This window comes from Periplaneta americana, chromosome 13, assembly GCF_040183065.1.
Source record: "Periplaneta americana isolate PAMFEO1 chromosome 13, P.americana_PAMFEO1_priV1, whole genome shotgun sequence".
NCBI classification, from domain to species: Eukaryota; Metazoa; Arthropoda; class Insecta; order Blattodea; family Blattidae; genus Periplaneta; species Periplaneta americana.
In genome coordinates this window covers 100,522,144-100,547,639 of record NC_091129.1, presented here as the reverse complement: position 1 = coordinate 100,547,639, position 25,496 = coordinate 100,522,144, and the positions used below count along the sequence as shown (strand labels likewise).

The following is a 25,496-nucleotide window of genomic DNA, read 5'->3' as shown; positions in this document are numbered from 1 at the left end:
TTGCTCATATTGGGTTGAGGAAAAACCCCGGAAAAAACCTCAACCAGGTAACTTGCCCCGACCGGGAATCGAACCCGGGCCACCTACTTTCGCGGCCAGACGCGCTGACCGTTACTCCACAGGTGTGGACTACTATTATCATATATTGATTGGATTGTCATTGCAATCAATAGGTTACTCTGATATATGAGTTCTATGGTCTAGCCCACATTGAATGATATTTTTATGTAAAAAATAACATTAAACTATCGTGGACAAAATACGTCATGGACCTAGTGAGATGTGCATTATTATCGCTGTCGTGTAATTACACCCAGCTAACGCCTCATTCTTCAAAAACTCATTCAAGCGATTGCTCTTTTGCCACTATGTGCATGAATGACTTTTGTCACAATATATTGCTAGTAAAATTTGGTCTTAAGTGATGTGTATTTTAGTAGTTTTCGGCGCTGTGGTTGGTGCGCCTGCGACGCTACCCTACTTGGATAGGTCAGACCGACGAGCACTCTCGCGCTGAATCATTGAATGGGGAGGGGAGTTCCAAGCGATCCCGCACTCCGCCAACACTGCAGCTACAGCAAGGACCTCCCTTAGCTTAGTCATTGTTGTGTTCCACGGAGCGAGGATGCGGCGCTACTGTGTTGCTCTCATACTGGAGTTCACCCTCCTGGCCGTCAGCATCCGAACAGGTGAGCGAGTTACCAACGGAATCGTGCGACTATTTATGAACTTCGTAGGGTAACGTTCCTAATGATTGACACTTCGAGATTCATTGAAAAATGTTGGTGGGTTAAATTGTCATGGGACATATTTTTTTCTGAATACATCAATTCCCTGCCCCAGACTCCTTCCACTAATGCTAATTATTTCTTTTTTTTCAAAGTGGACAGGATTAGAAAAACCTAAAATTCCATACGGTTTACGGCGGTTGTAACATCCAAATTAACAATTCCATTTGTTGACATATTCTTAACACTGAAACACTTATTTGTCTTCAACGACAACGGACTACAGACTAAGGTTCGATTCCTCTTACATTCTATAGAAGAATATTTCTCAACCATGGTATACGTAACCCTAAAGATACTTGGATAGGACTGATGGAGTACAATTCTTGTTGAAACTTCGATCTCGCTACGCACCACATACTGACATATGATTTGTGTTACATTATTTCATTATGGAATTAAACTCAAAGATGGTACAACTTTACAAATATACATATATAATATGGAAAAATAAATAGGGAAGTTTTCTTAAAGTCGAGGATTGGGTTTGATTTGTTCGGGCCCTTCATATACCTTGCATGTACGCTTTTTGATAGATAAGTAGCCTACACAAATAGATTTATCCTGGACCGAAGAAAGAAGCGCTTTCCTGCGTTGTGCAACGTCATGGTGGTACCACTGGGTTACGAGATGATTACGTGTGAAAATGTCGGAGAAAATCATCTTTCGGATATATAAGAAACCAAGATATTTGGGACGCATTGTGTGGGTTTAAAACTTTCCTAGTGACCATATCTTGTCTCTAGAGTTGTGTGTTACAATTTTGAGGTTATTTACAATGACTGAAGCTCTTTTTTCTCTCTCTCTCTCTCTTTTGTGTGGTGTGTAGCGGGATCGAAGTTTCACATTGTTTGAAATCATGTTGTAATTGCATGATAAAATCGAAGCTGATTAGTTATTTCGATGTGAAACGTCTATGTTCGAGGTACAAGTGATAAAAATTTATAACGTTTTAACATGAAGTTTTAGTCACACGTCATTCGTAGTATGAAAGCAGAAGTGTAAGATGAACTTCGTGACTTGTGGTTTTCCACGCAATTAGTCTCAATTTAATTTGCCTTGAGGTTTTCCACAAAGTAGTCATGGACATATTGGGTTTGTGGGCTTGTGTGTACATGATTATCAAATGCAATACACTACAGTGTTAAAGAAATTACATATTATATTTTATTATTTTAATTCCATGATTATTAGAGGAGATAAATTCGCTCCATCGCCGGGGATCAAACCCGGGTTCTTGGTTCTATGTGATTAGCTCAGTGATTAGAGCACTTGGTACGTAGAACCAAGGACCCGGGTTCGAATTTTTCTCCTCTAATAATCATTGTTACCATAACATGTATATTCTGTAGGACCAAAAATTAATCTTTACGTAGTTCCTTCGTCCAACAGTGGATATTACTATGGAATCCCGGCCATCAAGTCACTCAATTGAGTGCGCACCTGTATAATGGCAGTTGACTTAATATATGTCAACATATATGTCGAACTTGGAGTCAGGCCACAAAGAGAAAAACACTAGAGGAGGGGGATTCGAACTGGTGGTGTGGATTGAACTTCGGCGTAGATCAGAGGTTAGAGCGCTTGGTACGTGTTCGATCTCCGGAGCTGGAGCGAATTTTTCTCCTCTAATAATCATTGTTACCATAATAGATATATTCTGTAGGACCAAAAATTAACCTTTACGTATTTTAGTTCTAGTAGACGTTTCACACAATCATTGGGATTTCTTTTTAAATCCTTTGTCAATTTTATCTTAAACGATTTAGTTATTTTGAGGGAAGGAAGTGTAAAAATAAATTGATGTCAGTATAAAATCAGATGTGTATAGCAGAATGAATTTGTTAATTCAACAGCGGTCGACTTTCTCCTTGAAATATATTAATATAGCATTATTCGCGAGATAAGAGCCAGGGTGGCTGGTGAGTTACCAATTTCTCGACGGATTCGTTATTTGCACTTACAGAGAGCTGGCATGAAAATGAAAACTTAACTTTATTTAAATGGGCCATGATACTATGTCAGGCCTGCAGAACTCGCAAAGTAGGGGAACTATGACGTCAGCCTCACTCCACTTCTATTGGGGACGATCGACTTCCGCCCCGAGAATGAATGTTGATGCAGCCGAGCGTAACTAGAAGGAAAGTAGTCGCTCTCAAGAGCTACAGTTCTGAAGGACTGTACTATGTGATAAGGTTATTAAACTGGCTGTCACTTTTGTTGTGGTTTTATGCCCACTGTTAACAATTTACTCATTTAAGTGAATGTAAAATTGTGCAGTTTTCAAATAACAATTATTACTGAAGTAATTTTGGTATAATTTTGAATAAATATAATCACTTTGTCAATTTTATATGTTGGTATTTATTGCATTAATCCCTGCAGTACTACAAAAATAGCATGAATATGTAATGATTGTGGAATAGTAGGTTCACTTTCATAACATTCATAACGGTTGTTACCGAAAAATGCCTGTGGACAGTGGAGGCACTAATGGTTGTTCTCTTTTTATGTTGCCATTTCATAACGTGGGAATGGCCTATCTGATACGTGATCAGGGGTAATATTAAAACTCAAACGTGAAACCATCATTTCACTTTAACGGTTCGCATTGTCTGCTTTTGAATAGCCGCTCCGCTTATTACAATAGCAAAAGTTATGGATCTCGATTTTGATTGGCTCAGCGATTAATGACGTCACGATAGCATTAACGAATTGCAGACGGGCGAAGTGCTAAAACTCTCTATTATTTCGCCATATACTCGTAATTTCATTTACATTCGTACTTATCCTAAATTCATAGTTGCCAACCTAGATAAGTCGGTTGAAACATTACAAATAACTGCTCTAGTGTTGTAATGAAAACCACTGCCTTCTATGAATGCTACAACGCATGTAAAATTCATACGCAAAAGGCAGTGTTATCCCTGGGCACATTAATTAATATACATTATACGAAACAAATCACTGCATTTGAAATGTACTGAACTTTATTTAAACAATTCAGACTTCACTTAACAAAAAGAAATAAAAAACCCAATTCAACACGAAATATTACAAGTACCTGAATCATTTTTACTCCTTCACATTGAAGTTCTGGTGAAGTTTGTACGTTGACCAGACTGTTAACAACAGTCAGCTGTTCATAGTGTAACATACGTACTGTATATTAAGATTTTTTTGAAGTATCTATTATTTTCAAAATATACTATCGTGCAAAAAATACTGTACAATACACGTTTGTGACATACTCTGATTGAGGTTCTGGCTGATATGTAGGCTACATCTATTATATCAGACAGTACATCTCACCTGACGATATGTGTCAGAGGAAGAACAATAATTGTTTGTAGCCTATGCATCTGAAGTCTGACTAGTGTAATAGGCCTATGTAACTAGTCGCCGATGTATGCAATGGAGGGGGAAAGAACTGGCCACGCTACCCCTTTTCTCCTGGCCTGTTGCCTCATAAGTGGTGCCTTGTTGGTATCACTTGTGCCTGTCTTCGGAAAGTTGACTATACAACACGTTTGTGAAGTGCATTACAAAATCTCGGAAATTGAAAACTTTCTCCGTAAACATTTCCTCGACTTTGTAAAAACACTTCCCAACTTTGACCCGTAATATACTATTATTTATTCTATCGTTTACGTTCGTATCAAAAACGATTTACTTAGCACACAATTTATACACAAACAACCATCTCTTTATTTACTTGGTTATTTAATGACGCTTCATCAACTAGTGGGTTATTTAGCGTCGATGGAATTGGTAAGAGCGAAATGGTGTTTGGAGAGATGTTTTTAAATGTTATATTTTATTTAACGACGCTCGCAACTGCAGAGGTTATATCAGCGTCGTCGGATGTACCGGAATTTTGTCCCGCAGGAGTTCTTTTACATGCCAGTAAACGTACTGGCATGAGCCTGTCGCATTTAAGCACACTTAAATGCCATCGACCTGGCCCGGGATCGAACCCGCAACCTTGGACATAGAAGGCCAGCGCTATACCAACTCGCCAACCAGGTCGACGTTTGGAGAGATGAGACGGAAGATTCGCCATAGATTACCTGACATTCGTCTTATGGTTGGGGAAATCTCGGAAAATAGTCCAACCAGGTAATCAGCCCAAGCGGGAATCGAACCCACGCCCGGGCGCAACTCCACATCAGCTGGCAAACACGCTACCGCTTGAGCAACGCCAGTGGCAACAAACAAACAACCAGTTGAATATTAGTGTTAGTAGTATAATGAATAGCGAGGCCATCACTCTCTTTAATGTCTCAATTCGAAGTTTTCTTTACGTTAAAAAGCATATTTTACAAAAATATAAAACAGAATATTTTATTTCGTTGCCAAGCACACTGACAATGTGCAACATCATATTTCCAAATGTTTAACAATGCTAAAAACATGTTTTCATGTAGGGTAAAGTTGCCTATTTCCGTGATACCCCTAATCCCGTGGTAGTTTTTTTTAATTAAATGTCAGTCAAAGCTTTGCCGTTCGACCATAGTAGGCCTACCAGATTACATCTTTCGCATACTTTGAGACATCGGTGAACTTCTTAGCAAGATACCCAACCCCATGACATTCAGTGAAAAAAACGTATCACGGAAGTAGGAGTATCACGGAATTAGGCAATTTTACCCTACGTTTCTACAAGTATTAGGAATTTGGCTTATATAAAGCATGTAACGTACAATGTTACACAATTTCCTCCTTGGAATAGAAACTTAGGTACTTTCTACAGGGTCCGTTAGTTGGTTCAACGAATTTCAATATGCTCTTCTAAAGTGACTACAAAGTTTATAAATATCAAAATAATACATCATATGGCTTGAACAATACAATTTATTGGCACGTTACTATTTTTTTAGTGAACATTTGAAGTGATCTCCTCAGTATCTTATGGTTTGTTGCAATCTTACCCGGAAATTGTTCATTACACGTTGCACTAAACCTGAATTTAAATGATTTCTTGGACTTCTGCCTGCATCCTATTCTCCATATTCTGGAAGCAGTGTGATCTGGTTGAAACAACATTTCTTTGAGGTAATCCCCACAGAAAAAAAATCGGCAGCTGTAAGGTCTGGAGATCGATCCGGCCAGTTGATATCGCCAAACCAAGAAATTAAGCGTCTACGGAAAATATTTCTCAATAACCGCTGTGTATTTCTGGCAGTATCGGTCGTAGCCGTCTTAGTCATTATTTAACGACGCTGTATCAACTACTAGGTTATTAGCGTCGATGATATTGGTGATAGCGAGATGGTATTTTGCTAGATGAAGCCTAGGATTCGCCATAGATTACCTTATATTCGCCTTATGGTTGGGGAAAACCTCGGAAGAAAACCAACCAGGTAATCAGCCCAAGCGGGAATTGGGGAATCGAACCCTTGCCCTAGCGCAACTCCGAATCGGCAGGTAAGCGCCATAGCCGACTGAGTCACGCCGTTGACTCGTAGCTCGTCTTGTTTAAACCAAATGTTATCCCTGTTTAATGCGTCTCTGAATGTGTGTAACATTTACCGATACCTTTCACTATTCACTGTAATGACTCTCTCATTTTCATCTTGAGAAAAAGTAGATACCAACGATTATTCTAGCTGAAACAGCACACCATACAGTCTGTGTATTGGCCGTTCATACTGTGCCTAGACAATAAGGCTGCTATTCATAGACATTTCGCTAGCCCGCGCTACGAGCGTGCTAAACAGGATTCATATCATATCATATCGCTAACACTGGTTTATGAATACGAAAAACGTTAGTTCGCTGATCATCCACCGAAAGCCCGCGCTAAGAATGTCTATGAATAGGGCCCTAAAATTGTAGCTGCTCTCATTTCATTTTATAGTTCTTTCCAACTTGTCAGAATCAACGTGTCATGAACAATTTCCGGGTAAGATTGCAACAAACCATAAGATACCGAGCGGATCACTTAAAATGTGTCAATAAAAAATAATAACATACCAATAAATTGCATTTTTCAAGCCATTTTATATGTTATTTTGATATTTCTAAACCTTATAGTCACTTCAGAATAGCATGCTGAAATTCGTCAGTTTCAGCTGCCGAATTCTGTATTTGATCTCTACTTGTTAATATTCAATTTACGACAGTGATTGTAAAGAATTGTGCTTCGTTATCCTTCGACCATTTTAAAATAAAATTTAATAATGTAATAATAAAAATTATGTCTATACAACGTAATAGTTTACACTGTGGCTCATCAAGCTACGCCTGGAGAACCATTGCTGGTTAGCGGACCATAGCTTGAGAGATGATGGGCACAATAGCAGTAGACAGTAGGGGGCTAGACTGTACAGTACGAAAGAATTAAAATCTCTGCGTAGGAGTGATAAACGGGGTCAGTGACGTCATGGGTCTGCTCTTAATCAACCATGAGAAAAAAAGCCAGAAAGAATATTAACAATATTTTACTTCTTCTATTTTTATTCCTTCATTCTCGGCTCGTCCGTAAGAAGCGTTCAATAAAGAGAAATCGACAGGTGTACGAACTGAAGTTAGAGACTGAATTATTATTAACGCTGTCTATTGAAAAGTGTCTGAACTCATGCCAGCTATTCTTTGCTTCGCGATTTAGTATACGGCTAAGTGCGAAGTTTAGTTATAATTACATGAGCAAACTCGCCATTCTCTCAAATGCGAAATATAAAGATAGTTGTAAAATGTTACAAAAATGTATGTTAAAATTTAGGCACTGCAGATTTCCAACATTATTGCCACTGAAAAATTGTACCATCATCAGCAGCGTAGTTATAATGAACAGGGCCGTTTACTGAAGAGCTCAAAATTGCCAAAATGATTCTAAAATCATTTTAAAATGCTAAAATTTAACACGAAGATATAAATTCGTTCTAGATACGTTAAACAAAACCATTTTACTTTCAATATTTGTGACATGTTATGATGGATACACATCCTAGATGAACAAAACAATCTTATTTCATATCAATTACATCAAATTTTGTGCCTGATATTATTGATCAGTACGCATCCCAAGGCAAACAAAACTATCTTACTTTCATATCAATGGTCTCATTATTTGAGTCTGAAGTCACTGATCTGTACGAATTCCAAGGTAAACAAAATCATCATATGTTCATATGAATCGACCTCAGTTTTTATGTTTGATGTCAATGATTGGTGCGCATCTCAAGGTAAACAAAATAATCTTACTTCCGTACAATCAGACCTCAATTTTTTAATCAGTAATCCCAAGGTAAACAAAATCATCTTCATTTTATATGAATCCTCAATTTTTGTGTCTGATGTCAATTATTGGTAGCCAACACAAGGTAAATAAAATCGTCTTCTTTTTATATGAATCGACCTCAGTTTTTTCTGATATCACTGATTGGCGTGCATCTCAAGATAAACAAAATCATCTTCGTTTTATATGAATCGATCTCAGTTTTTGTCTAATCCCATTGATCTCTACGCATCCAAAATTAAACAAAATCATCTTCCTTTTATATGAATCAACCTCAGTTTTTGTCTGATGTCATTGATCGGTACGTATCCGAAGTTAAACAAAATCATAATACTTTCATATAAGTCGATCTCAATTTTTGTGTCTGATATCAATGATTGTTATGCATCTCATAGTAAAAAAATCATCTTCCTTTCATATGAACCGGCCTCAGTTTTTGTCTTATGTCACTGATCGGTACCCATACAAAAGTTAAAAAAAAAATCATATTACTTTAATTGTGAATCGATATCAGTTTTTTGTGTCTGATTTCATTAATAATTGGTACACATCCTAAGGTAAACAAAATCATCTTACTTTCATATGAATCGAAATCACTTTTTTGTGTTAAGATGCTGGACTAATTTTGGTCTTTACAAGTTGAGCCAATTTTATCGCATTTTTTACGATGTGTTCCACCGTTGCAAGATCTCGTCTGCCGGGTAAAGAGCACTGCTACTGGGCAGAGAGCTGAATATTCTGACGCCCATCTCGAGTTTAAATTCTTTTACTATGAGAAAACAATGTCAAAATACAAGTATAAACGTAAATTAATTAGTTTGGCGTGTAGATGAGTATAAGAAGACAATTGAAGAGCTTTCTCTCAAAACGAGTTAAGTCCATTTTCAGTAATTTAGCAGTAAGGACAAAAAACTGTGGATGTTGTTTCAATTTATGCTCAATGTTTCCTGATAATTTCTTATTGTTGTACACAAATATGTGTTTTCAGCATAGGTGAACTAATAAATCCCCAGTTTATATCTATTCGTATGTTTTAAATAGAACCATTCCTAAAGAAATAAATTAATACAAATTCTGTGTGATGCTTTCTATGGGCAAAAATTCCAGAAACACACAGGTGTGTGTTTGTAAATTTATACCTTACATTTATACAAAATTGCCATCATGTACCTGACATGCATGTAACAAGATGCTACCTACTGCCTAGAGTTGAACGACGACCGAGAAATCAAGACTAACAGCGCCCGCAAAGCCGATAAGCCCGATAATATTGCCTACGACGTCGTTGAAGGCTTGTGAATGAATCAAGCGATCAAGACTTCGGGAGTGGTCAACTCTAGAACGTCAAGCTAGTATGATATAGATACATCTAACTTATATTCAAAGTAACCAAACGCAGGATTCTACTGATATATAATACTTAATTTGGTTGACTAGATCCTATTAATGTTCTTCGGCTGGAGCTCCAATCATGAGAGCTAAAAAGTGAAACACATGCCACTATACATTTACAAAACTGTAACTTCTCATATCTAAGTTCTGTGAATATTTCCGCGTTTTGATGACATTTCATCATCATCATTATCATCATCATCATCATCATCATCACCGTGACTATCATTTTTTCTTCAAGAAAACTGATCTGACCACCTCATTCGCGGTCTGCCAACTTTTCTTCTACCAAAAGGTTTATACTTGTATATTGTGTTGTACGAACTTCATCTATTCTGTTTATATGATCTTGCCATTATTATCTGTATTTTATAAAAGTTTCGCTCAGACTCTGTATTCCCATCTTCTTTCTAATATTCTCCTTATTTTTTTTTATCTATGAATCTATAACCTGCCGCATGTCTTAAAAATCTCATCTTTGATTGACATTATTTAACATATTTCTAATGTCCTTATTGATATTTTAAGAAATAATATGTCCTTTGTAATGAAAATTTGAAACTTCTGGGTCTTATTTTGTTTATAAACTTACCGACGCAACCTCAGCTCCTTCCTTTATATTTTAAAAGCTTCATTTCTAGCTCTAACGAATTTCATTGCTGCTGATGTATTATTCTGCTCCTCCAGATATGACCCCAAACTGAAGTCTTTAATAAGCAATATCGTTCCGCCAACTAATCTCATTACGATAATGGGTCGTTATGTAACATGGCTCAGGAGAAGGCTTTAATAGATCTCTTGCGCAGCCAGGCCAATATGTTGCTGGGCGTTCACATCCCAAGAGGCTATCATGTTTTCATGCAGCCGGTGGTTCGCAGGTGGGATATTAGAAAAAGAATTGATAGATTTCTGGAAAGCTTCATTCCGCATAGGCTAAATGTATTAATATTACTTCAATAAATTTCAATATTGAAGTGAATGTTATCTTCACTTCAAATCTGTCACCACTGCAGGTACACCTTTATGGGTAAAAGAAATGACATTTTTCGATTTATTATTTTCTTTATAGAATCTTTTCTTCCTTGTAATGAAACAATTTTTTTAGATATCTCAAACAGAATTAGAGATATGTCCTTCAACTTTCGATCATGTTACTTCACCTGTCCCTTTGAATTTATTCTTTGTCTGTCGGTTTTTAATTGGTTATTTAACGACGCTCTATCAAATACGAGGTTATTTGGCGTCGATGGAATTGGTGTTAGCGAGATGATATTTGGCGAGATGAGGCCGAGGATTCGCCATAGATTACCTGACATTTGCCTTATGCTTGGGGAAAACCTCGGAAAAACCCAACCAGGTAATCAGCCCAAGCGGAAATCGAACTCGCGTCCGAGCTTAGCTCTGGATCAGATGTATTTTGAGAAGTATGTCCAATTTAAATTGCAATGTTTACATCAAGTAAAGTTTAACTTTTATATAAATATAGGCCACCGGCGTAGCTTAAGCGGTAGCGCGTTTGCCTACTGATCCGGAGTTGCACTCAGGCGTGGGTTCGATTACCGCTTAGGCTGATTACCTGGTTGGATTTTTTCGAGTCTCTTCCCAATCGTAAGGGGCATGTCATGTAATCTATGGCGAATCCTCTGCCTTATCTCGTCAACTACCATCTAGCTTTCACCAATTCCATCGACGATAAATAACCCAGTATTTGATACAGCGTCGTTAAATAACCAAGTAAATATACGAGTATATATACAAATTATAAATACTGTCCGTCCGAGTGGTTATGGAATTTTGTCCCGCAGGAGTTCTTTTACACGCCAGTAAACCTACTGACATGAGCCTGTCGCATTTAAGCACACTTAAATGCCATCGACCTGGGCCGGGATCGAACCCGCAACCTCGAGCACAGAAGACCAGCGCTGTACCGACTACGCTACCCAGGCCGACATTTTATCTATCATACACAAGAGTAAAAATAGGCTGGGGTGAAATGTTGGGGGTAGTACGGGTTTGCAATGCTGATACAGGAAGGATTTGGGGCTCCGGCCGGACCCCTGGGGCTCATCAGGCATACTCATATATGAAGCCGGTCCTGGCTCTATCAGGGGCTGAGGCAGGATGACCCACCTGTCAGCATCAGATTCACGAATACCACCCAGGCCATCTGTCGGACTTGGGCAATCATCGCATTAACAGGGCGCACAATTGGCTAAATCGTGTCTAAGTGTACGGACCATCCCGGGTTCAGCCCACATAAAAGCCAAGCCAAGATAACCTCTTAAGTAGTTCTAAAGCTTTCTTAAACTTTATGCGTGAAATACAATTGAAACAAACAAAAAACACTATAATTTTCGGTGCTGTGTAAATAATAAATACATAATGGATCACAAGAATAACTCATACGGAGGAATTCTGAACTCAGTAGTGGCTAACATCACGTCAGAACCAAATTAGACCTAAATTTTAGTTTGTCAACCATTGCCCGTTCGCGTGACGACACGACCTAAGCTCTGAACATTAATTACGAACCAAGAGCTTTAAACAGATACTATCATTTGGATTAAGGGAAATTAAGTAATACAAGAATTTCCTATATAAAATACTCAAGAATCAGACATAATAACGAACATATTGGGCAATGGTGTAGTATGTTTTAGTAACAAGTATTATTAGAAACAGTGTGTGTTCGATATAATTGAACTGAAAATCAAGAACAGAGTCGTAAACGTGTCAATTTTGAATGATCTAAATTAAGTTGTTAGGTTTTAAAGGTGGAAATACTGATCAATTTAAATGGGGTCGAAAGTTAAATTATAAGAGCGTCTATAAAAGGTAGCTATATCTGTAATGAATGTAATTGTGGCACCGGATACAAAACTGTGAGGTCTACATTACATGGATGTAAATGTTGATATCAAATACAAAATATTGAAATCATAAAAATCCAAGTTTCCAGAAACGATTTCAGCAAGTTTCCCATTACGCAAACACAAAAATAAATGTATTGCGACACTATTTGAAATCCATTTATGTTTTAAATCACATATAATCGCTTTTTGCAACCTTCATACCAGGAAAATTGTCTTTGATATTTAGTTGATACACAGTCATCAAATAAACGAAAAAAGGTGTTCAAATCGTGGACAGGTTTACTGGATGGTATTAGTTTTCCTGGAAACACTCGAGCTTCTCATCAATAATTATTCACAAAATAGAATAGAAAAACAATCATATGATTGGCGGAAGGTGTAAAAGCTACCGTACCATCGAGAGTAGGAAGCTGGGATTAATGCGCAAATAAAGCTATTACGTGATATTAACACTGGTTAAACACACTCATATGCGTGTTATTGTGCTATAATTCACAGGAGGGCGAGGAAAACATTATTGATGGCCATTTCCTCGCTCAACTTTCATTACTTTAGGCCAGATGTCTCTCTCTGCTCGTAATAGTGCTCGGTAACATACTACTGCTTATCGTATTTTCCACTGAACATAAAGTTCGTATTCTAACATAGTGGCGATTTTGGTGGTTACAATGCTGGCCGCTGGGTCCGGGGTTCGCCGGTTCAAAGCTGGCCGAGGGCGATAGGTTTTATAGGGTATAAAATCCTTAGCATGCCTTTGTCCAGGAGGGAAGTAAAGCTGTCGATCCTGCCGTAGATTTGCGGCACGTAAAAGAACGCTGTCCTTGATAGAGGGCTGCAGGCATTTGTATATAATTTTCTTACACCACTGAATTTCGATGCTGCATAACGTTTGCAGCTGATAAAATAGTACTGCTACTAACTTGTTCAAAGGCCAAGAAATACAGGACTTTCATTCTTTTCGGTTGAATTAACCCGTAAATATTCAAATTAAAAAAAATTCGTAAAATGAGGCTATTTATGAGAAATATATGCATAGACAAACGGCACTTCGAAAATCTTCTTGTAGATATCATCAGGAAAAAAGGCGTATTTTAGGAAAAATAATGTATGTATGTATGTATGTATGTATGTATGTATGTATGTATGTATGTATGTATGTATGTATGTATGTATGTATTTTTTTTTATTGGACAGCATGTTCCATTACAAGGTTAGTAATATTACATGCCTTGTTGATCATTTAATACAATTATAAATTACTATTGGATAATCACTATTAGATAAATGTCACATATGGCTTCACTGTTCTTTGGGTCTGGTTCATAATTAGCTAGTTCACTTCCCATTTATGTTTATACTTAATACACTTCTATATCGCTAGTATTACTAAGAGATAAGTATTATATAGTTACACAATTTTCACTATGACTACTGTTTGCACTTCAGTTGTGTTCTTATTACACTGTATACACTATTTACAACTGTTTCTTTCTTTGCTTTCTTCTTCTTTTTGGGGTTATAGCTTTTCTAATGTATGTATGTATGTATCTGTGTACGTATGGATGTATGTATGTATGTATGTATGTATGTATGTATATATGTATGTATGTATGTATGCATGCTTGTATGTGTCCAATGTCTACTCACTTTTCACTTGAGTGATTCGGGTAGATGGCAGGTCTGTGACCCATTTTCAAGTTGCACACCACTTCGACGGACCGTGAAAGTAAAAATTACAGACAGACGGTTTACCCAAAACCTCTTTTTACGGATTATTTGCAGCATCAAATTATTTGCTCTGATAAAAACTGAAATACTATAGGCCCATGTATCTTAATATAAAAACTATTTAGATAATATCAATGCACAATATATTATTCAGAAGGGCAATTTAAAAGAGAGATTAGTATAATAATTGCTTAAATTTTGAAAAGAATGTTTGCAAAAAAAATTCATTCGAAAAATAATTAGGTTTATTGTGATATTATATAAAAATTAAAATTTACTCACGATTGCCTGTTATTTAAAATAAGTAAACTGCTTTTTTACGTAAAACGATTGTTTGTGTACAGTAGGGAACTTCAATTATATATCGTACTTAATTCGTTTCACAAAATTGTGATTTTATTAGAAGAGGCTCTGTACAGAGTTTACATCACAAGAGTTTAAAATTTCAGATGGTTGGGAGTTTCTCTATTCAATTCAGAATAAACGCCGAATAATATTAATTTTTCTCTGTAAATACGTAACCATTATAATATTTTAAGAACAAATTTCCCAAAAAGAGGAATAACGCACATAAAAACAGCTTGAATGATTTTTACGCTTCAAAATATATATTGCCAAAGAAACCTATCAGAAACAACTGAAAACAAAAAGCGCAAAGATTAGCCCAGTCCATTTATAAATTAACTAGCCGTACCCGTGCGCTCCGCTGCACCCGATAGAAATATATAAAGTAATTACATAATTAAAATAGGACATTTGATCCAGGGAACATTCGTGTTTGATAGAAGGATAAATCGTTTAATATGTTACTTAATTTAAATTGGATCCAAATAATTAAAATGCGATCATTTTGGTCCAGAGACACCATTTGGTGCAATGACAATTCCTTTAACAAGTTTCTTAATTTTTATTACATGCAACCATAGTTTAATGAAGATTGATATCATTTGGATTTAATGTGTATATTTTATTTTACTTGTTATAGGTTTCCATTGAATTATGCTAATAACTTAATTTTAACCCTTGTTTTCTACGCATTCAGTAAATGGCGCTTAGCCCAGTATGGTTCTGAACCCTTCAAATAACTTAAATTATATATATTACATATTATATTATATTATATTATATTATATTATATTATATTATATTATATTATATTATATTATATTATATTATATTATTTTACTAGCAGTACCCGTGCGCTCTGCTGCACCGGTTAGAAATAAATATAAAGTAATTACATAATTAAAATAGGACATTTGATCCAGGGAACATTCGTGTTTGATATAAGGATAAATCGTTTATTATGTTACTTAATTTAAATTGTATTTGCATAATTAAAATGCGATCATTTTGATCCAGAGACCACTCGTTTGGTCATAAAAATTATTTTAAGAAGTACAGGAAACGAATGTACAAAATAGCCTATCAAGTTTTCTGTGCATAAGAAGCTATTTTAATCTTACCTGTCCTCGATTCACTCAGAATTTACTGTAATAACATTATAGCATTATGTCCATCTAGAGAAACTACACTTTCCAATGGTGAATTAATAATTAATTATACAAATCGGTTAATTTAGCTTCTGATATTACTTCATACAAACACAGAAACATTATCTGTAGGCTATCATTCATAGCTTTCGATTGTTGCTGTCTAAGGCCCCTTATAGACGAAGTCATTTGTTTTTTAATTCATTACACGGCCTTAGATGTCAGTTATTTTAATTTTAAAACTCATTTATCTCATGAAATATCAGTCCTATCAAACTTTTTCAAGGAATAAAACTTATCGGAAATCATTTTTAAAGAAACTTTTGTTATGTAACATTTTTCACAAAAATCAATAATAAGCGAGATATTTCGATTTATTTAATTCAGGCCCCCTTATAACCCCCTTTTAAATAATGTATTTTGAATGCCGTATAGCCTAAAATCTAAGTTACAACGAACTTAATTTATATTCTAATTTTCATCGAAATCCGTTCAGCCATTATCGCGTGAAAAGGAACAAACATACAGACAGACAGACAGACATACAAACAAAAATGTCAAAAGAGCGATTTTCGGTTTCAGGGTGGTTAACTGTATATGTTAGGACCAATTATTTTTGTAAAATCGAAAATTACCAGAAAAATTTCGGCTACAGATTTATTATTAGTATAGATTATATTTTTTTACGTGTAAATCTTATTTTACGTCAACTTTTAACGATTTTAGAAGGGTTCTGACGTTTTAGTAACCATATATAACATTCTAAAAGAATGATAAGAATAAAAATACGTCTTCGCAGGATATTATTTCAAAACATACACAAAACTAGGAAGAAATACGAGCAGAAGCTCGAATGGTTTCCACATTATTATCATAATCTTCGCCATAAATAAGTTATCGTGATTTACTTAAAGATTTTTTCCTTAAACTTGAGCCGAAGTCCATGCAATAATCTTGCAGAAAGTCATTCTGTAATAATTCATACGCACGTATCATAATTCGTGAAAAAATTATACATAAAGTTAAACCATATAGCTTTGAGCACAACTTCATGTTAGCAGTATATGAGAGCTATTTGTTAGGGGTAGGATAGTATTTCCACCCCCTATTCGTCTTCAGATCAGACACTGTTGCAAAATTCATCTTCATGAATGTATGGATGTGGCTGTCTTCCTAAAAGGTTATTCCGTAGTCCCGTCTGCTGGATAGAATGTTGTGAGGGGGAGGTGTTCTCTTTGATTCGTTCCTTTCCCCAGTTAATTTAAAAATGTAATGTCTGATTCCAGCTATCGTGCAAAATCCTTAAGAAAGCAAGAGCTGTAATCAGCTATCCATAGGAACAATGAACTACAGTATTTTCTCAGTTATATTCCTATGTTTTCTCATCGTCTTCTTTCTATTGCTGGGTCCATTGATCTGTCCCATCGTCATTCTTGTAATGATTATGAACATAACTAAATCAATCTTTCTCAAGCTTGATGATGAAGCTCCCTTACCCTCACGATACTTCAGCTTAAGATGCAAGTAAAATGTCGAATACAGTAATATATATATATTTTTTTTTCGTTGTTATTAACGCTATAGCAGCTATTAGTGCTTTATGGTTGTGTTAACTGACGGAGTTACATGTCAAAAATGTGACACTGAAACTTGTGTTCAGGTTACTGTCCAGCGACAGTCCTGATATAATGTCAAATTTGGTATCAATTTAAAAAGAGAATATTTTAATTATGTTTTAATTTAACGCAAAATAGATATTTATGTTTTCACAGAATAACTTCTAAAAATTTTTTTTTCAACTATGTCGCCAACTGGGCTGCCATAAAGTCGAAACCCTTATTCATGTGTTGGGTATTGTCCAAAAGGAGAATATTGCAGAATACACGTCACAATAGAGTTCGAAATTTTATTGCAACTACTCTCGTAAGGCACAGTGGGAAGTGTACGAAGAGGTTCATTGCTTAAAATAGGATGGGTCAACAAGAAGAAAGGACATTGTGGCAATCGATCGACGAAACCAACGGAGTCTTAAAATTAACTGTTTTAAATCCGACGATACGTTTCGAAAAAGATCAGCAGCAGGCCACTCAAGTCAACGACGAAAAGAAGTCCATCTACAGCCCATGCATTCCTCACTTAAGTGAGACATACAATATTGGAAGTAAATGTAAAATGCACTAGTAATGTAGTAGCAATTACTATGTCATTCTTCCTATCCACTGACTACTAATAGTTTTAAATAAATTGAATATTAATTGCTACTTTGCGCTGTATTTTACAGAATGTTTACTTTAACCCTCATTACCCATTTTTGACTTACACCACTTCTGCTCTGACGGCTCACATAATAGTTTTTAGTCGCCATGGCTACATGTTGCCCAGAATTTGTCTATCCGTAATTTTTACAGTAAGTAAAACGCATTTAGATACTTTAGATTTGATTAAAGATTGGAATTAAATGAAAAAAAAACATACATGTCAGCACGAACTTAAAATAAAGCAAATTATGAGAGCGTGCTTTACGATTTTCTATACATTACGATGAATGAATAAACATTTTAAGTGTTTCAAATGAAAAATTTATCCCTTTTTCTGATAAAACACATGTTCTTTCCAAATGAAGTGTTCGCTACCGAATTCTTCTATTAGGGATCTGATCTCCAAACGCCTAGCTTTGTTTTGTTTTCGCAAATCCACTGAACAGCAGACCTGAACTGAGTAGCAGGTCGGGTGTCACCGATCTGTACTCCATACATACCTACACTGTTGAGGGTCGCTTGGAGGCTTTAGGTAATCAAATGCAGGATTCTGGTTGAATGAATGAATGAATTAATTAATGCATGTATGTATTTTTTTAATTGGACAGCATGTTCCATTACAAGGTTAGTAATACTACGTGCCTTGTTGATCATTCAATATAATTCTAAATCACTATTAGATAAATGTCACATATGGCTTCACTGTTCTTTGGGTCTGGTTCATAATTAGTTAGTTCACTTCCCATTTATGTTTATACTTAATACACTTCTATATCGCTAGTATTACTAAAAGATAAGTATTATATAGTTACACAATTTTCACTAAGTATGACTACTGTTTGCACTTCTGTTATGTTGTTATTACACTATATACACTAATTACAACTCTGTTTCTTTCTTTGCTTTCTTCTTCTTCTTTTTGGGGTTATAGCTTTTCTAAATTTACAGATTGAATAAATTCTATATATTGTTCCTTATATTTAAGTATTAGTTCACTCAATGTGTTAGTCCAGTGACCACCTAGTTTTAGGAGGTTGTTTCTGAACACACTTCTTTCTTTATCGAGAATGGCACACTGGAAGATTAGATGCTCAGCTGTCTGATCATGTATGTATGTATGTATGTATGTATTTTTTTTTTTAATATTAGTTGAACGGCATGTCCCATTACAATAAAGGTAATACTACATGCCTTGCTACCTGTATGTTTGCAATATAACACATTATGTCTCGTTTCTGTCACTCTCTAGGCGTATGTAGATCTGTTATTCTGTAATGTATGTATGTATGTATGTATGTATGTATGTATGTATGTATGTATGTATGTATGTATGTATGTATCCATCCATTGCCTATGCACTTCACTTTACGTAATTCGGATTCCACATATTGCGGATAGATGGCAGGAATGTGACCCATTTTCTAGTTGTATATCACTTCGGCGGACCACACTGTACATGATGTGTATCTGTGGAGAGTTATGTCGTGTACCAGGGTGAGTGTATATGTCTTAAGTGTTCGTGTAAGTGTAGTGCCTGAAATGAGTGATGATGATGATAAAGATGAGGAAGGGAGAAGGGAAAACCCGGTGTCGGCACGTATCGTACTCCTGTCAGATAGCACCAAGGGGGCCGGCCAGGCTTAAGGCTTAACGTCCGATGGACGAATCACTATCAACAGTGACATATGCCTTCTCCTCATATGCACTGAGGAGAGATTTGAGATTTAACCCAGGAATATTCGTGCACAATCTAGTGATTATAAGTTGCGCACCACCATCTCTCCTAGTCCCGAGGTAGAAATTGTACATGAAAATTTCTGACCCCGCCGGGAATCGAACCCAGACCGGCTAGTCTGGAGGCAAACATGCTACCATATGGCTAACTCGACTGACCGAATTAATTAATTAATAAGCCCGCTGTGTCCCATAAAGGGCAAGGGCTTCCTAAGAAAGAGGAAGCTCGCTTATAACTCTTGTGGTAAGCTACTCCACGTAAGTTGGGTGATTATACATGCTACTTGCGTCTAACTACAGTGTTCGCGTAGCAAATTTCATAGTTTATTGTTCTCTTTGAGGCTGTGTTCTAGTTCCTTCCAAGCACATCTGCACCGAGCGGCACTAGAGCAGTGAGCTCCTGCAAGTTGCTTGAAGGGACTCTGGTTATCAATCATGAATAATTGTGAAGGTCGTTCAGTTTACCAGTTCTTAATAATAGTTTTCAGAGACATCACCCCAGCTGCATTTGAAACGTTTTTCCCCCACTATGGCCTGTCGAATTATAATAATAGTAACAGGCTAATAATTGCTTGGAGGAAAAGAACCTTGCTCAGGCAGTATGGATGATAGAGCAGTGTTTACAACGTCTGCATATTTGCCGATTCTATTGCGTTCTAATGAATACGTTAGTTCGCATGGTCGCATCAGCTTTCCACACTCCTTTCTGATGAGTTACGTAAACTTTTCACAGAACGAATGTATAATTTTTGCCTTTAGCATAGCTTATCTTTAAAGGTTTTACTGTATGTGTATCCTGTTATGAAAATACAAAAATTCGAATTGGGAATTCCAACGAAAATTGAGCATCTATGGTACGGAAAATTTGGATTTAATGTGTCGTGTGTATGTCTGTATCCAGCGAATTTCCGTATATACCAAAGGACGAATCTTGCTGATATTTATTATTTACGAGTCAGCCGGGAGAGTTGCATATAAAATATCATCATTTTATATATTATGAATACCTTACTTACTTACAAATGGATTTTAAGGAACCCGCAGGTTCATTGCCGCTCTCACATAAGCCCGTCATCGGTCCCTATCCTGTGCAAGATTAATCCATTTTCTATCATCATATCCCACCTCCCTCAAATCCATTTTAATATTATCCTCCCATATATGTCTCGGCCTCCCAAAAGGTATTTTTTCCTCCGGTCTCCCAACTAACACTCTATATGCATTTCTGGATTCGCCCATAGGTGCTACATGCCCTGCCCATCTCAAACGTCTGGATTTAATGTTCCTAATTATGTTAGGTGAAGAATACAATGCGTGCAGTATTATGTATACATGTATAAGATAATATAGGCTAGGCCTATATATCTGCAGCCAGTGGATAGCACATGGCTTCCAAACTAAGCGGTTCGTAGTTCGGCAACCGACGTGGCCAGGGATTTATTTTCATTCTTTTTTTCTTCTTTAAGGTAAGATGGCAATGATAAAATTAATTCCATTTATCTTAGTTTCTCTGTACGAAAAAATCCTTCATCTGTTTTCTTTCTTCTAAGAATATGCGACAAATGTAGGTTACGTCTAAACATTTACAATAATGAACTAAAAAAAGTGTTTGTAAAAATATCTCATTTTCTAGTTGTACAGGACATTAATCATCAATTTTAAAGTAATGATTCTGAAATTACTAATCCTGATCGATATAAATTCTTGAAACAACTGAGTGTGCACGAAATGTATAGATTTCTTTTTTTTTTTTTTTTATTTGAAGAAGTCTAACCTATGATAATAATATCATACAAATATACACCTAAATATCTGCTACTTCCTAAATATTTACAATCTATATAATTTCATGTTCATATCTAAATATTTACAATAAAATACAAAATGCATTCCCAATTTTAGTGGAAGATATATGTATTCTCTCCTCAATTATTTAAGTAACTTATTTTCGAAATAACTGAGAAATTGTAGTAACATGTATTCCGTTAATTTAGGAGATTCCTCGATTCTTTTCATTTCAACAAGTTTTTTTCATTATTTGGAACAATGGATCTCGTCATGTTCAATCTTAAAGTGTCATCGTACTGCAGTCAAATGTATGAATCCACTTCTAACCACGTAACAGAGCCAACACCGCGCTCTCAGCTGCCACTCACTAGAGTCTATAGCGCTCACTGCACATATATGCTTCAGTTGCCCGGCCCTGTTCTGTACTGCGTTCCATAATGTCTGACAGGCGACGTAAACATTACCGGCCGAGAATGGGAGAAGGATAATTGCTAATCAACGACTGGCAGAGGTCACATTCCAAGCTTATTTTCAAGTTGGGTGGTCTGAAGCGTTCTACCAAACTCCACGATAAGCCTGCCATTGATTGATTAGCAATTATCCTTCTCCCATCCTCTGCCGGCAATGTTTACGTCGCCTATCAGACATTATGGAATGCAGTATAGAATGTATTTACAGATTACTAAAAAAAATAGCAACAGTTCTCATGTTGCAGCACTTTTTTATGATTTCCCAAAGGGATCATCCTGTAGTTCAAAATCTGTCAGTCTTCCATTAGGACAGGCACGGACGCATTAATATTACATGGCTCGATTGTGGTTAATTGAATAGGAAAACGGTTGCGTGTAACTCCACAAAAGATTTTTGTTATGAAACATTTGCCAGGACGAGAATAGAACAGGCAGAACCTTCAAGTCTTTTCGAACCGAAATAGCAAATGTCTAATGAATTGTAACGCTTCAACTGTATTACCTTGTACTGGGTGAATAGATTGTAGAGAAATCGCAACGCTGCGCCGAGACACAGTTCTCTTGTTCCAAACATTTTTTGCATCTGCTTAAGAAATGACGTATCACAGTTCTCGTTGAGAAATGGAGGTGATATTTTCCTGAATGTTATTTTTCACTTCTTTAAGAGTATGTGCATTAGGCCTACTTATTTACAAATGGCTTTTAAGGAACCCGGAGGTTCATTGCCGCCCTCACATAAGCCCGCCATCGGTCCCTATACTGTGCAAGATTAATCCACTCTCTATCATCATATTCCACCTCCCGCAAATCCATTTTAATATTATCCTCCCATCTACGTCTCGGCCTTCCCAAAGATTTCTTTCCCTCCGGCCTCCCAACTAACACTATATATGCGTTTCTGGATTCGCCTATATGTGCTACATGCCCTGCCCATCTTAAACGTCTGGATTTAATGTTCCTAATTATGTCAGGTGAAGAATACAATGCGTGCAATTCTGCGTTGTGTAACTTTCTCCATTCTCCCGTAACTTCATCCCTCTTAGCCCCAAATATTTTCCTAAGAACCTTATTCTAAAACAATCTTAATCTCTGTTCCTCTCTCAAAGTGAGAGTCCAAGTTTCACAACCATGCAGAACAACCGGTAATATAACTGTTTTATAAATTCTAACTTTCAGATTTTTCGACAGCAGACTAGATGACAAAAGCTTCTCAACCGAATAATAACAGTCATTTCCCATATTTATTCTGCGTTTAATTTCCTTCCGAGTGTAATTTATATTTGTTACTGTTGCTCCAAGATATTTAAAATTTTCCTCCTCTTCGAAGGATAAATCTCCAATTCTTATATTTCCATTTCGTACAATATTCTGGTCACGAGACATAATCATATATTCGTGTATATGTTGTCTTTGGGTTCCCCTGAGATAAAAGCCACAAACTCGGGGAATGAAGGGCACCGCATACTCCTATTGATAATTCTATCCTCGATTGCTCTATGAAGTTTGTTCATAGATTAGTCGGCTGTCACATGTGCTGTCGCATAATCCTGTTATAAAAAGGTAAAAGCACGCTCTTTCATCAGTAGAATTCTGCTACAGTACAAACAGTGGCTATTCGAATATATCTATATACTCACCAGAGAGAATTATTCCTTCTTAGTAATTTATTTAGAGCTTCATTCACGCTTAACAGAAGCTTTCAAAACACGCAACTGTAATTCCATTAACAACACGGAGAAAAGAGGCAGTCTCTTTTTCTACCTGTTCGGCAGTATGAACTTTTGTATATTTGATACGAAATGTTTAAATAATTCTCTATACTTGTACTATATACAGAGTAAATCAGAAAAACCAAAGTCTGGATATCGGGATCATCCGAATATGAGGGCATTTTAACCACTATACCACCGTGCTCTGTTCTCATAAAAAATATGCAAAACTACTCAAAACTGAAAAAGAATTTTTATGAAAAGTTGTATTTTGAGAATATAGCGATGCTATCTTTTATTGTTGTATTGTAATTCGATTAATTATATTAATTCTGCAGGAATAAACAACCATTACGACACGAAGAAATACTTCATTAGTGTGCTATAAAAATAACGCCGGCATTCTTCTGCGGAAACAATGACACGGAGGCAGGATGATTCATATGGGATTCCTGTTGAAGGAATTGGTTGTAAGAGGATTTTTTCCTGCTTATTTACGGTTTTTTCCTTCCCAGTCATCTCATACCCCACGCTAACCTACCGGTATCTCCGTTCCTGCTTAATGCAACAGGCATGGACAACTGCCAACTCTATTCCCAAATCATATATTAATATATTAAAAACATTCAGTAGTATCGACGGCAAGAGTTTATATCGTAAATCATGACGTATTTTTTCTCAACGGCATAGTTGTATGAGCGAAGTGCATAATTCCTCCTACAACTCGAATACGACAATTTGTCTCCATAAAGTAAATCTTTTATCTTATTGGGACTGTAGCGACGCCATTCTTTTTTTATTTCCTACCATAAAATATCCAATATGGCACAGAGCCAAATTTCTTATTTGTGTCAGACACAAGTTTAAGGAGTCTTGAAATTCTCTTCTTATTTTAATTGAAGTTACAGTGATTTATCCTATCATCATCATCATCATCATCGTCATCATCATCATCATCCTCACCACTACCACTACCACCATCACCATCACCAACAAGAAGAAGAGCAACAACAAACACTAAGTTTCCTCCACACGTTCCGGTCCCGTGAAGTTCTCGCTGTCAAAATATTCACGCCATATTCTAGTTTGCCTTCCAATATTTCACCTTCCCAGTGATCTGTGACATTAACATTTTCGAAGCTTTTTTTATTTACTTCGTTATTTAACGACGCTGTATCAACTACTAGATTATTTAGCGTCCATGGGATTGTTTATAGTGAAATGGTATTTGGCGAGATGAGGCCGAGAATTCGTCATAGATTACCTGACATTCACCTTACGGTTGGGGAAAACGTTGAAAAGAAACATTTTTCTAACACGTTTTTCTTCCACTTTAGTCTGTATTCCGTCATTGTTACAAAAATGTCTACAGATTTTCTTAATGCATGCAATTTCTCTTCTAATATTGTAAAATCTAAGTTAATTTGTGTCCGTAATGTGTTGTTTATCTTTCTCTCAGTCAGCGGTAAATTGAGTCGTCCCACCTTTTTTAATGCGTATGGGAAACTGAGTCACTGTTTTTTAATGGGGTGTGGTAAATTGACTACACCTACTTGCTCAATGTAACTGTATTGAACATTCATTATTTCAGGTGAGCGGCTTCTCTTTTACTCTGAGTACCTATGTATGTTCTGTCACGAAGCACAGGAAGAAGAAATAAAACAAATCAAATAATGGAAAAGGAAACATTTTTGAGGAAACAAATGGTTAAATTGAGGAACTATTACTTAAATCACTCTTGCAACTAAGCACAGAATATTTAGAAGCCCACCAAAACATTCTACAGGCCCATTTTACTTCGTCTTAGAAAGACCGGCATGATTTATTGACAAACCAGTTTTGAATATGTTCTGTTGGGTCAAAGGCATTGACAGTTGATCCATTCATTATTAATATTTAATATTTGAGGAGAAAAATTCGCTCCGGCGCCGGGGATCGAACCCGGGTCCTTGGTTCTACGTACCAAGTGCTCTGACCACTGAGCTACGCCGAATTCAATCCACATCACCGGATCGAATATTCC

General features: G+C 36.4%; 1 protein-coding gene across 1 annotated transcript in view; it reads left to right on the top strand.

Annotated features, from left to right (window-relative positions):
• The first annotated feature begins 529 nt into the window (after nucleotides 1-529).
• The window catches only part of LOC138712164 (UPAR/Ly6 domain-containing protein CG9338-like), a 45,239-nt gene continuing 20,272 nt past the window's right edge, over nucleotides 530-25,496 (top strand). The window contains exon 1 of the mRNA XM_069843647.1: nucleotides 530-689. Coding sequence (XP_069699748.1) covers nucleotides 626-689 — 64 coding nt within the window. The 5' untranslated portion in view covers nucleotides 530-625. The remainder of the gene's footprint in view (nucleotides 690-25,496) is intronic.